We start from the raw sequence: 13,990 nt of genomic DNA, 5'->3' as shown, positions 1-13,990 counted from the left end.
ATTATCTTCTGGTTTTGCAAGAAATTCCAAAGACTCAAGTGTCATTGATTCTTTTTAATTCTCTTCTTCCTCCCCTCTGAAACTTTAGCAAGAAAAATGGTTAGATTACAGAACCAGTTTACTGCTTTCCCACCTAAGGAGGTCTGTAATAAACGTCAGGTTTGCAGTAGCAGTCTTTCTCCTGCACTAACAAGAAAAGTGACCTAATTCTCAGGCAAATACAAACTGTGGATGTGTTAAGGAGCTGCCTTCTTTGGTTTCTGGAGGATAGCATCTTTGTCATCCTCTGATCCTCTTTCATCTGCCAGACTTCACAATGAAATTTGAATAAGGCTTTTACTACTCATGACTGAAGGCTTTGTGTGGTGACAAGCAGTAATAGCAGGCTGGCAAAAGTGTCCCAAGTCCCTAAGAGCTTGATGCAGCATGATAGAAGATAGGACTACTTTTTGGTGCTCACAATGAATCATTGTAGGTATTGGTCTGTTGTTTTTTGGGTTTTTTTTAATTTGACTGGAAATATAATCGTATATATTGACAACAATAAGGATAAGAGTCAGACTGATGGACACAGGGTAGGGACTGTATCTTAGTTATCTATGGTGTTTTCTTAGCATTTCATACCTGGTGGATTCTGTTCTTTATAATTTCAGAGCTCAGATTTTTCCATTCATATTTTCCCAAAAGATATAATGCTGGCTTTATATGTTACGAAAAATGTTTCAGGATGCTTTCTCTGCTAATATTCTTAATTCTGCAGACCTCAGAAACTGGTTCGATAAAGAACAAAGCCGATGAGAGAAAGCAATATTCAGCAGGAAGCTCTGTGCAGAAGCCTAGTGAACCAGAAGCTGAGCACAGCACTGCAAATTCACAGATGACTGCACTTGTTAAAACCCTGCAGAACACGAAAACAATTGTCAACCATGAAGACATGCTTGAGGTATGGCATTGCAATGAGCATTATAGCAGTCAGAAATTGTGCTGATGTTGTATTGAATTTGTTCTTCTGGGAGATAAAATTTCTGTTGACAATAGAAGAAAATTGCCCTCCATAAATGCTGTAAATTCAGATGGTTTTCAATACAGTTTTTTTTTCCTTCAGATTTTGTTAAGTAAAAGTTGAAACAGCTAATAAAAAGTTCATAATAAAAGATGCATGCATTTAAAGAAAAAGAACGAAAACTCAGTTAAAGGTTGATATACACAGTGAAAAGACTTATACTTTGGTAGAATCTTCCAGTTGTTTGACTGTCAGTACTTCATTAAATAATCACTTTTAATTGTTGCTGAAATAAGAAAATGTCAGATCAGTGGTAACAATAAAAAGTTTCTGTATCCAAGTGAGTATACACATGCATTTCAAATGAAAAGTGGAAGGTGGGTTTAAATATATATGTTTCTTTGTGTTTACTAGTAAGCTGTCAGGAATATTACTTGGAATAGACTTACCTCTTACAGTGAAGGATTTTAAACTTCTGACATTTGCATCTCTCTGCATCAAACACCATGTATTCATTTATTTAGAAAGTTTGAGGTTTATGTGTATTTGTCCTGGTTTAGGGCAAATTTGGGAGAAAACTTCCAAAGGGTCCCCCCCACGAAGCAAACCCAAGTGCCCCTCCCCCAACCGGTTTGGGAAGCAATTTCCTCAGAATTTCCTCAGAGAGAAGTGGAAAAAACCTGTTTATTCTACAGGCACAGCAGTGCCCAGCACATAAAACGAATATGAAACAACAAAACCTCTTACTGCTCTGAAGAGATGACAAATTCAGAAAGTCTCTCTCCTGTGGGTGGTAGCTCGGCTCAGTCTGTTCTCAGTCCCTCCGGCGCTGGAAAATGGCGCTGCCCAGGCCAGGCCCCGGTGGCCGCAGGTGTGAGCTCCGGGTGCTCCCCCGGGCCCCCAGTCCAGAGCAGGTTCAAATAATTCCAGGAAAAAAGGAAAAAAAAACTTTCCGGGGAACTTCTCTGCTTCAGTTAGTCAGAAACTAACAAAAAGCCAAGGAGAGCTCTCTCCGCTGCCCACCACGGTGACACAGTGCAGGAGGACAAAGACGATGGAACTCCTATCTCTGTGTTTTGAAAACAACTGCCTCAGACATTCCACCGCTTCTCCTCCCCGCTCCTTCACTCTCAAATTCAGCCTTAAAGGTACAAAACTTATTTCTGGGCTAAACAGACAAATGGGGATACAATTCAACATGACAAAGTCACCCCAGGACAGTGACAAATTTTGGAAGTTTTCATTAGTAGTTCCCAGTTGCAACCTGTAAAATACTTTTTTCATAGTTTTGCAAGTGATTTTTTTTTTGCCTGGGTTGTTTAAGCTGTGGAATGTGCCTATATCATACAGTGACAAGTCTTGAGTGACAGGCAGTTGTGACTGTCACTGGCTACTTCCCCACTAGTGTGTTTCTGCTTCTACATTCTTTATGAAAATACTGGTATTGACATTTTTTCTTTAATTTTAAAATGTAATTTCAGAAGACCATGGTAGTTGTCTAATTGACAGTAATTCTTTGTAGCTGTAGTAAATACACGACTCAGGTACAGTGAAGTCCTTGTTTCTTTCTATTTCCTTATTTCCTTCTGGCAACACTGTCGTAGAATCCAGATAGCTCAACTTTGCCTGTGTGTATGCTTTTCATTTCAGCATCGATTACACTTGTATGTCACATCCAAGAGGAAGGGAATGTAGTAGACACAGTGAACAGGTTCGTTGATTGGATTGTGGAGAAAAGCCGATGGATTGGGTTTTTTTTATTTTTAATTAGGACTATCGCAGCTTGTATGCTGCATCTCAGCCAAGTTTGTCCTTCCTGCAGTCCTAAGAAGTGGTCAGGTAATTGCTGTCATGGGAAGGTGGTGCTCCAGCAGGTTCCATGCATTAAGTATTCCAAAACAGGAAGGAAAAGTGAATATTGGCAGACTATTTTTGCAATTTGCAACATGGATTTTGTAGCAGGAAGCATGGTTATTTGAAACAAAATTCCTTTTTGAGGAAAGAAAGTTTGTTGGAGGTTTGTGTCTTCAAAATGTTATTGAAAACAATTGAGTTTTGAAGATAAATTAATATAGGGCTAGATGTAGGGTACTGAATCAGTTGCATGGCTACTTTTGCAGCAGCTTTGTCTATTAATCTCTCTCATAAGTGCACTGAGTTCCATCTTTTTGTTCAGAACTAGTGATTACTAGCTTAAATGTGTTCATCATTGCTTTATTTCTCTGCCATTGCTCTTGAAGTTAAAAGATTTCTTTTCCTTTTGGAATTTACCCATAGCAAGCTACTCTTGCACTGTTTCTGTTAGATAGACTAGGCAAGCCAAGCTCCCTCAGTCTTTACTCACGGGGTTCATCTCCATTGCTAGGATTGTCTTGGTCATGGCTACTTTATAGCTGTTTCAGTTTGAGCTTTTTTCTTCAAAAACAATATCTGGCTGGTCAGTCTGAGGTGTTTGCTTGTACCGTGATCACTTTGTGACTTGGACTCAACTGGATGCTCTCTCTATTGGTGGAATAAAGGCTTCATCTTCTTGCTCCAAGTAGTTTTTTGCAGTTAAAGTTACCTGTCTGAGTGTCATCCCACAGAGTTCAGCAGTGACAATGCGAGTCTGCAAGTGCTACTTCTGAAACATAATTCAGTTGACATGCACTACAGATGCATTACAAAGTTGTTTTGCTTTGCTGATGTTATGTGGCTCATTTATAACCCCTTTATTATTTAGTGGGTGATAGTTTAAATAGCATTTACTTACCTTTGAGCTGCTCTTCAAAATGGACAGCATAAAGCTGTTTTTCCTTTAGCAGGAGTCAGAAGAACTCTCCTCTGATGAAGAGATGAAAATGGCAGAAATGCGACCACCACTGATAGAAACCTCCATAAACCAACCAAAAGTGGTAGCCCTAAGCAACAGCAAAAAAGGTAAGATACCATAAAAAGCATTGGAAGTGCTTTGTGATTTGGATAATTTATTAGCTCAAAGTAGCTAGTTTTTCAAATTAAATTAAGTTAAAATAGGCTTAATTTATATATTAATAGATATGTATATTTTAAAAGAAAGATTTTCCTAGTTAAGCAATAAAAGTGGGAAAACATTGCATATTCTTGAGTGCATGCTAGAGAAACCTGTGTTAATATCCTAATTTTCTTGATTCTTGTCATTTTAAATCAGACAGGAAGAGAAGAGGTGTGTATTTTGAGGGGTTTTGAGCTTGAACACTCTCTTGATGTTCTTAAGAAAAGGATTGCAGAAAGTGGTATTTATATTGGAAATACTCTGTAAATCCCCCTTCACCCAGATTTTGTGAATTCTTGCTGCAATATGCAGCTGCTATAACTGCTGCTCTAGGCAGTAGTATCACTTATTTAAATTTCTCTACAGAAGCTGTGCTCTCTTCTTTCTCCAGAATTATTTTGCTCTTTTATTTTTCTTTGCTCTTCTAGCGTGAAAATTCTGAACTTTTTTTTTTTTGCTAACTAAATTTTATATTCTCTGAAATATAAATTTGGTCTAGGTAGCCATTTCCTTAAGAGTAAGAAATGGCCTAGGATTCAGAGAAAACATGATAGAAAAAGAGGATAGCAAATCATATTTTGCTTCATATGATATCCAAGTCCAGTACTTCCAGCACAAAAGGCTTTTCTGGACATTAGATGTAAAAACTTGAGATTTGGTGAGGAGACACACATGGTGGAAGCAGGAACAATCTGCTGAGAATCACATACAGATGAAAAGGTGGATGTTTATCAATACTGTCCTTGGATTTTTATGTCTGACTAAAGTACCAGGTCAAAACTTTTCTTATCTCCGAAGACAGACATTAGTTCCACAAAATGTATGCGTTTGGCACCTGTAACTGTTTTGAAGCAAAAATTTAAATGTATTTGTTTCTACACTCATGTCAGAATCACGGCTGGCTTGAATTTCCCCAGAGAAATTATTTTTATACGGATGTAGTATGTAAGTATGCATACATTATGCAAGAATCAATGTGCAGCAGGGGTAAATTACTCTGAAAATGTTGTCCTAAGGGATCTGCAAAGCATGGGAATGCATTGAATTCAAAATCTGCAGAAGAACATTTTTCATAGCTGATTTTTTACTTAAAAGCTATACAGAACTTATCCAGTGATTTGTATCATTCCAGAGTAGTTGGTGTAGTAAATAGCTTTAATAATGACAGAATGTTCAAAATCAGGAGTGGTGTACCCTCTCAATACTGCATGGGAAGCAGTGTGCTTCATTTTCTTAGAAGCCAATAGACTCATGTAATTGACAATTTTTAAATCCTTACAGTAACAGAAGTATGATTTAATAGATACTTTAAGAAAGTGTTCAGTAATACAGCATTTGTATATGACAAGGAAAATGGGACTAAAGCAAGAATTTAGATTTAAATAACAGATAAGGGCTGTTTATATTAGACTAGATATTTTAAAAATAGCAACTATTTCCAACAGTATTTTGTAAGTTTAAATGAACTTTGCAAAAGCGTTAGCTTATATTTTAGTTTCTGGTAGTAACAATTAATGAAGAACAAGAGACAATTACTAAATACTATATACATGTATTAAATGGCTATTAATAAGATCTGTGTCTCTAACTAAATTGGCAAATTTTTATTTCAGATGATTCAAAAGATACTGATTCCTTATCAGATGAAGCTACCCACAATAGTAATCAGAATAACAGCAACTGTTCCTCTCCTTCTCGAATGTCAGATTCTGTTTCTTTAAATACTGACAGTAGCCAAGATATTTCTGTCTGTTCTCCTGACAAAGAAACACATGCTGCTGTTTTATCCAAAATCAGGTTTGTAAGATACTGGACCACTAGCAAAATGCATTAGAACAATGTTAATTCTTGTTTTCTCTGGTGTTCCTTCCTTTAATACATTTATCATTCATTAAATATTTTAAATTTCTGTGTTTTATTACAAGGTTAATAATGTTCTCTTAAGGTTAATGAAGTTCTTGGAAAAAAGCTTTCAGAGGCTAACTTTCGTATACAATGCATGGTTCTCATTGCTCTTAATAATAGGGTGTAATAATTTTATCTTTCTAAGTTTTTATCCCTACAAAATACATCAGTATACCATTTTAAAAGCTCTGTGGTTTTATTAGCTTAATTTTGAAAATCAATTTGATTGCTAACATGACTATTAAAGATTCCTAAAAACTTACAAAGAATAGAATTACAGGTTGTCATTCTTCCAGGGGTTTTAGTTAATAAGTGCCATTTTTCATAAAAATTGCTCATACAAACAAGAAAACTGTCCAAAATGGAAATTAAAAGAAACTAATTTTAAAAAGTAAATTATTGGCACTTCTTGACACTTTTGAACAGTTTTTAATTATTCTTGTGGAGTTTAAACAGATTTCTGAAATTACATTTCTCAAATGAGCTCTCTATATAAGATACTTCTTCAATATAAGATAGTAAATCATAAATCTCTTTCTTTGTCCTGTTTTGTATGCACAACATGGTTTAATGGTAATTTCTTTCTAAAAGGATTCTTAAGAGAAATACATTCATTCTTAGGAGAATTTCTTTAAGAGCCTTTTTTTTTTTTTCCAGGCGAGAAGATGAAAATTTGAATAATCTTTTGCAAAATGGAGGAGAATTGAGTATTACAGTAGAAGAAAAAGGAAATGTGCAAGAGAAGGTTACAAATTTGTCTGAATATGAATTAAGCATTGAAGAAAGATTAGGCCTGATAGGAAAAGGTGTTGATCTAAGCACACCTATGGAGGAGTCACACAAATTAGACCAAATAAACATGAATATCAATAAACTGGTTAATGAAGAGGCAGTGCCAGTTCCTGTAGAAAAGTTAGAAACACAAAAAATGGTTTCAGTAATGGGCTTTTTGAATAACAACACAAAAGAAGAAAGCGAGCACTTGGAAAATGGAAATAAATATCGTATAAATAAAGTAAATGGACACACTGAGGAAACAGGACAGTCTCTCAGTAAAGACAAACTAGCACAAAGCACTACAGTTGATGGGGATTCTGCTGAGCTGTCTGTTTCTAGAAGCACTGAAGATGTGTCCCCACAGAGAAGCGGTCCTGTGATGAAATCTCACAGCATCACAAGTATGGACAGTGGTGGGCTAAAAATCTATGATACTGTAAATGAGAATGGATCTCAACAGCCAAACTCAGTGGTAAAATCAGGATCTGATACTGCAGATGGAAAAAACATAGTCCGAAGTAAATCTGCTACTCTTCTCTATGATCAGCCTTTACAGGTTTTTCCTGGGTCATCATCATCATCTGATTTAGTGTCTTCTACAAAAACGGTGTTCAAGTTTGACTCAAATCACAATCCTGAAGGTGCTAATGTAGTGAGGGCATCAGTGACAGGCGGTGCACAGATGCTCTGTGCTCCCCAGTATAATATTCAGTACAGCAGCAGTGCAGCAGCAAAAGATGCCTTGTGGCCCCAGAAACAAAACACCCAAGTAGAACAAGGCACTTTACCTCCTTCTCGTCTGCTTAGATCTGACAGTACAGAAACTCCCAGTTATGTAAAGCATTCTGGCAACATGAATTTCTCCAATCATAACAATGTCCGGGCCAGCGTTGTGTACAACACTCACCAGCGGATGGCTGGGAGACATGCAGATCTGTGGGCTGTTCCACCAGGGGACAGACTGCTCCCCGGAGCAACCCGGCACACTCTTCAAAGGCAGAGCAGCGTCTCTTCTACAGCTTCCATGAATGTTGGGGATAGCGGACCTTCAAGACGAGCCCAGGTTCCTGAAGGGGACTACTTAACATACAGAGATTTGCATTCAATGGGAAGGGCTGCCGCGGTGATGTCAGGACAGCAGAGGCCTCTCTCTGCCCGGACATACAGCATCGATGGTCCCAACGTGGCCCGGCCGCAGAGCGCGCGGCCGGCCGTGAGCGAAATCCCCGAAAGAACTATGTCAGTCAGTGACTTCAACTACTCGCGGACTAGCCCCTCCAAGAGATCCAACCCAAGGGTTAACTCCGAGCACTCGCTGCTAGACCCTGCAGGAAAAACTAAAGTCCCTCATGACTGGAGGGAACAGGTGCTGCGACATATTGAGGCTAAAAAGCTAGAAAAGGTAAAAACAATAATTCTAATTTTTTTCCTACTTTTTTGTTACCTAGATATGGAATAAGATAAATAGTCTGTTTTCATCAGCTTTTAATTTCTAGTGAAAATCTTAATTTTGATCCTGCTTTAAAAAGGATAAGTGTATTTGTGATGAATATCTGAGAAACACTCAGATGGTAGACTTTAAATGAACTTTACCCCCAAAGGAAAGAAAAGGCGCTGTTGTTTTTACATCATACTTGCCAGCTTAGCCAAATTACTTTTGAATACATTAAATAGTGTAATATAGACCTGCTGGACTGCAAGGCTAGCTCTTCTAAGGTAATTTTTATTGTAGCTTTGTATTCCCAATTTACTAAAATAGTCCCTTACACTTCTTGATCTTTCTGTTCTGCCTTTTTTTTCACCCTATTTCTTCTCTTTAAGAACGTGGAAGAAGAAAATCAGTAAAATCTATTTAGAAGTATAGGTCTGCAGCTTGAGTTGCTGAAGAATTCAAAAGCCATAATTATCATGTATTTGCCTCCAAGCCAGTTATCTTTTGAAGTTGAGTATCTGACAGATTGTTGAATGAATATTTATTGCTTGCTGTGAGATGAGAACACTTAAAAATCTTGTTCATTTCAGAAAAATCACAGTAGGTTTTGATCTAAGTAGAGATGACGAACAGGATTCTTTCTGTACTGTAAATGCCATCAAAAATTTGAGCTGATAAGTAGAGCTGAACAATTATGTATCTTCAAAGAATTTGAGCAGAGCCTGAAAGAGTGTAATCTGTGCTGTCCAGCTAACCCAGCTGAAAATATCATCTCTAAAAATGGCTTGAATGTCATTAGCCAGATCATGTTTCTTTGGAAGGGAATTGAGTAAAGTATCCAAATGACATTTTGATTATGCCAGCTAGATGGATTTTATTTTTTAGTGTCTTTTCTAAGAACATAGTTTGCTTTGTAATTAATATGGTAAATACTTGAATATCTAGGATGGCTAGAGAAATTTAATTGGAGATGGTTGGAGAAATTACTTTTCATTATGATATTTTCTTCAGAAATCCCAGTGTTTGGAGTGATGGGTTTGCTTTTTGTGTTTTGGGGGTTTTCTTGGTTGGATTTCTTGTTTCAAGTTGCATAAATTCTGACAACAGAAGGGGACAGGTTTAATTTTTTATAGAAACCTGCAAACAGCTAGTACATATTCTTCTGATCCTGCATAGGAAGTGTCTTAGGGTAGGTCATGTGGGGGCCCCTTGTTCCATAACAGAGTCACTAACCTCACCATGTTCCAATTCTAATTAAATGTGCATTTCCTCATTTTCCATTTTCCTGGATGGATATATCAAATCTTTCATGAAATGATAAGAAAAGCAAAAATACCAGCAGGCCCTGAGTAGAGAGGGAAGCAGAACTTCAGTGCACTGCTAACGCAGTTTGTTCACAGCTTGTTCTTTGGCACGTGAGGAGCAGTGTTCAATGCAGCAGTAATACCTGTTTGCAGCAGTGTTTAATGCAACAGTGTAGTCATCTTTACTGAAATGGCATTGACTGCCTGACTTGATTCCCTTTATATCTGACAATACTTTTCATTATGCTTTGTATGTAAACTTTAATTTTTCCTACTAGACTGGTGTGGAATAGCTGCTATTGAGATTTTAGCTGTGCATTTAATTTAAAAGATCTTTTAAGTCTGTTTTTTATGCTTCTTTTGTTCTGGCCTTGAAGTATTTTAAAGTAGCCTTTACTTAACAATCTGACGCTTATCTATGGGTTTTAAAGTGAATGTGTATATTGAGTTGTCTCCTTGGTATTCTTTCAGATATAACTGACTTAAAAAGAAAAATCTAAATTGTGAAAAATGTATAGCTATGATCCTATATGGCAGCTGGCAGATATGATAATGTGGAAACTCTAGGAATTAACTGAATATTTCTTAGTTCTTTTTAAATAATGGCTTCAGTATTTCTGTTTGTAATTAAATTCACCAAGTGGTGAGGGTGCTTTATCTATAAAGCAAATTTCTGAAATGTTTTGAAATCTGAAAAAAACCCCAGTAATTAACAGAACTCGTTTAAAGAACAAGCTCAATTACTTGTTTAAGGAACATTTAAGAAACATTTATTGTAAATTACTTTGACAAAGCTTTCATGGATTTCAAATGTATCTTATTTAAATAAGATACAACACTCTAAAAACCCGCATATACAAAATTAAGCATTGTGATGAATATTTAATACTTATTTTCCTGACCAATATAGGTTAATATATTACTTTTGCTGTGACTCTGCTGTTACTGAACTTAATCATGTTTATAATTTCTATCCTTATGGATGGAAATGCTTATTAGGAAGGAGGGCTTTTGGGGATTGGTGTTGCTCTTTTGTTTGGTTGGGTTTTTTTTCTTTTCTGAAGCTCCTGAAATATATGTTGATTGTGTTTTTATAACATTTAGTAACTGAAGAGAGAGGGAGCAGTGAACCCACACAAATTTGTCTAACAGTGTCTGCTTGTTGGACAAATTAAAGAAACTAATTCCTTATTTATTAGCCCTTTTTACTGATATAAGTGGGAAAAACTTTGAGTTTAATTTGCATTAGTAAAGATACAGATTAATTTTAAGTCTAGCAGACATTATGGACAGTGGCTTCTAGCCAAACAGCCAACATTTGTAATACTGTTAGTAAGCTGTAAACTTTCTGGTTTGGGCTGTTCACTTAGGAACTGGACTTGACAATCCTTGAGTGTCCCTTCAAACTCAGAGCATTGTGTAGAGAATAACTAAAATTACCCATCTGGCTGAACAAAGGTGAAAATAGTTCATGAGACCATTTGTAAATAGAAATTCTGCATATATTAGAAGAAATAATTTGCTTACCTGATGCAAAGCACATTTTATTGGGGGATACGGAGCTTATTTAAATGTCAAACTGCTCTCTAGTGGTTGTATACATAAGATGTTGGAAAGCATGCAGTCAATTCGGCCCCACCCCCAACGTCATAAATTTAGTGCACAATGAGTTTTTAAAACAGTAATATTTTTCAGCATATTTTCCTTTTGGAGTATGACATACCCATTTTACTACTTAGTATGTTACAATAGACTCGTTGTCCCTGCAGATACTGGAATTATTAGCTCCTCTTCTATACCCATATTTCATGGATTGTCATGACAGACTCCAACCAGTCTTAAAATTACAATATTATTCCATATAAATTCTCCTAAATAAATTCCACTACTTATTTTCTTGCACCTAAGTAAATGCATTAAGGCATTTCAATTCCCAAATCATACCCTTTTGGAGTCTAGAATGTTAATTCTTCTGTAAACTGTGAAAGGAAGAATATGTTCTGGCTTTTATCATTAAAAAAAACCCCATAAGTAAACCCCAGAATTATGCTACTAGCTGCATGTATCTAAGCTGATTCCATTAGAGGCTGATTTGTCTACAAATTGGAATGATTATGATGAACACTGATTATTACTTTTTACATAGCATTTTTTTCTTTATATATTGTAGCTCCTAATATGGACTAGTGATGGCTGAATAACTGATTTCTAGTAAAAATATATTAAAATAAATACAAATACAAATTAAATATATTAAATTATTTGTAAAATATATTAAAAGAAATATGTAGTAAAAATATACTGAAACATGGCATGTATATGTCTTAGTGTGTGTCACTAAGTAATTGAAGTAATTCTTCTCAAGCCTCAAATATTTGTATTATTATTTTGCTGGGTATTATGTCTTAAGACACAGTAGCAAACCAGGTGACTAATGGAGTAGGTACTTAAAATTAGCAGTCATACTTAGGGTGAAATTTAGATGATGTATTTATTCCATATTCAATTTTTAACAAGTTGGAGTGAAAATCAGGGAGGCTAATGGCATCTGCCTATTCAGATTTCACAAAGAGTGTTCTCTGGTGCAGCAGTCTTCAGGAATTTTTCTAGGAAATGTACAACTTTCATCATTCTCTCACTGAGAAACAAAATTAACAGGAATGGTGTTCACACTCCAAATGCATCCGTTTCTCTCTTCCCAACTAAAAATAGGTAGAGGACAAATACTCTTGTTTTGTCCCTAGGAATCTCCTCTTGTGTTAAACTAAAACTTTCTTACAAGGCCATGTAATTTTCAGTAGTATTTATTTTGTATTGTTAGTACAGCTTCTGAGTTTCTTCCAGTGTTGAGGTGCTATGCTCATGTAGAAAAGGAGAGGAACAGTGTTTGCAATTCTTCCCTACATTAACTACACAATCATTTCTTGTACTTTCAGAAAAAGTCTCTTCCAAGAAACTCACTTAACTGAGATCTCAGTTCCTGATGTACAAATTCATACTCTGTAAATTTTAGGAAAATTTTCCTTCTCTATTGCAGATCTATCTTAGATTTTTAAATCCAAATTTGCATTGTCATATGTCTCTTTTTTCACTTAGATTGTCTCTCTTTATTGAAAATCTGTTTGGTTCTGTCTGAGAATGAATCCAGTGGATCTAGGGGTCTTTACAGTAGGATGGTCTGCTAGAGACACTTTGAAGAAAGAACTTTTTAGTCCCACCATACATTGCTTCTATTTTTCTTTTGCCACTTAGTGGAGATGGAGTGATATAGAAGCCTCTGACAGCTTCCTGTCAGGAAACTTTAGGGAGTTGCCTGTAATGGTGGGGCAAGAAGACCACCTGGTTAATTACAGACACGGGTATGAGAAGAGTAGTAAGAAGATATTTTGAGGCACTAAGAAGCTAAGGAAAATTTGCTTTGGCATTTTTGCCTGGGTGTTTGGCCTGAAACTTAAGAGGAGCAGTAAACTCAGATTGAATGTCTAGTGAATGTAGATTTAAATGCTAAGAAGAGTCTTCCTCTCCGAAGAATGGGAAAACATCTGCAGACTTGTCTGGAAGCTTAAAAAATTGACTAGACAGCAGGGAAGGTGTAAAAGAGAAACATGAAGAATGCTTACTGTGTCATTGAGACAGAGTTATCTAAGAACTTTGGCCAAGTTAAGACCAGTATTGTCAGTAAACTCTGTTTTTCAAGGGAGTTTCCAATGACTCGGCTACCAGAGCGTCTGGGGAATATGAGTATGCAGAGGCATATGGCTTTGATTATTAAACTAGTTTTAGCTTCACAAGATGAAGCTAGGACGAAAGAAAGGCCAGATGTTTGCCTAAGGACTAGTGACTATTTTCAGAATCAGATTGGTATACATAGTCAACAGGCAAGTGCCAAAAGGTATTTATTAATGTAAGAATTGTTACAGTATCTTAGTCAAATCACACCTATTTTGAACATTCCTTTCTTTAACTTGGAAAAATTAAAAGCTTTACAGAAAACAACTTTGAATTTGCTGGGTTTTGATGCTTTGTGGTGCATCTTTTTCCTACAGTATTTTTTTCATGGGGTTGTAACATTTTCAAGATAGCTTTGTTTTATTTATTAGGTGGTCCATGGAAGATTTTCTATTTCTTCCTTTGCACCATCTTTAATTTTTTGTTTTTACAGCTACAAAAGGCCATGGTGGCAAGATGGTAATGTCTTTGGCTTTCATTTTGTTATCCTTGCCAATATTGCAGGGGTCAGGTTTGCAAGATAATGAAGCTCAAACCCAAACCACTGTCACATCTGTCCTTGAGGTCACGTTACCTGTTTGATTGCCTACAGTAGCACAAGGACAGTCTCAGTTTTGTTCAAGCCTCTTCCTTTAAATGAGGCTTGTTCACATTCTTGAGTGAAGTATTACTGGAATGCACTGTGGATATTATCAGTGGTTATGGCAAGAAAATTCAGTCAAATCTGTCTAAATTTTCATTTGTACTTTACTAGTAGTGGGGTGGGGGAATGAAACAAAATAGTAAGGGGAAATTAGATAGATTTCCAAAGGTGTTCTACTTGACTG

At 36.3% G+C, this 13,990-nt stretch overlaps 1 protein-coding gene across 8 annotated transcripts in view; it reads left to right on the top strand.

The window, feature by feature from the left end:
• Positions 1-13,990, top strand: part of ERBIN (erbb2 interacting protein) — a 115,128-nt gene that overhangs the window by 90,202 nt on the left and 10,936 nt on the right. For 6 of the 8 annotated variants that reach the window (XM_014881373.2, XM_088157198.1, XM_088157194.1 and 3 more), the window contains 4 exons: positions 761-943; positions 3,805-3,922; positions 5,630-5,813; positions 6,579-8,100. In XM_014881373.2, the coding sequence (XP_014736859.1) occupies positions 761-943; positions 3,805-3,922; positions 5,630-5,813; positions 6,579-8,100 (2,007 nt within the window). The remainder of the gene's footprint in view (positions 1-760; positions 944-3,804; positions 3,923-5,629; positions 5,814-6,578; positions 8,101-13,990) is intronic. The other 2 variants (XM_088157197.1, XM_088157192.1) reach the window with 1 other exon arrangement.

Source organism: Sturnus vulgaris, chromosome Z (genome assembly GCF_052056855.1).
Source record: "Sturnus vulgaris isolate bStuVul1 chromosome Z, bStuVul1.hap1, whole genome shotgun sequence".
Taxonomy (NCBI): domain Eukaryota; kingdom Metazoa; phylum Chordata; class Aves; order Passeriformes; family Sturnidae; genus Sturnus; species Sturnus vulgaris.
Note: the sequence above shows the minus strand (reverse complement) of the source record. Positions and strands in the feature narration are given on the sequence as shown.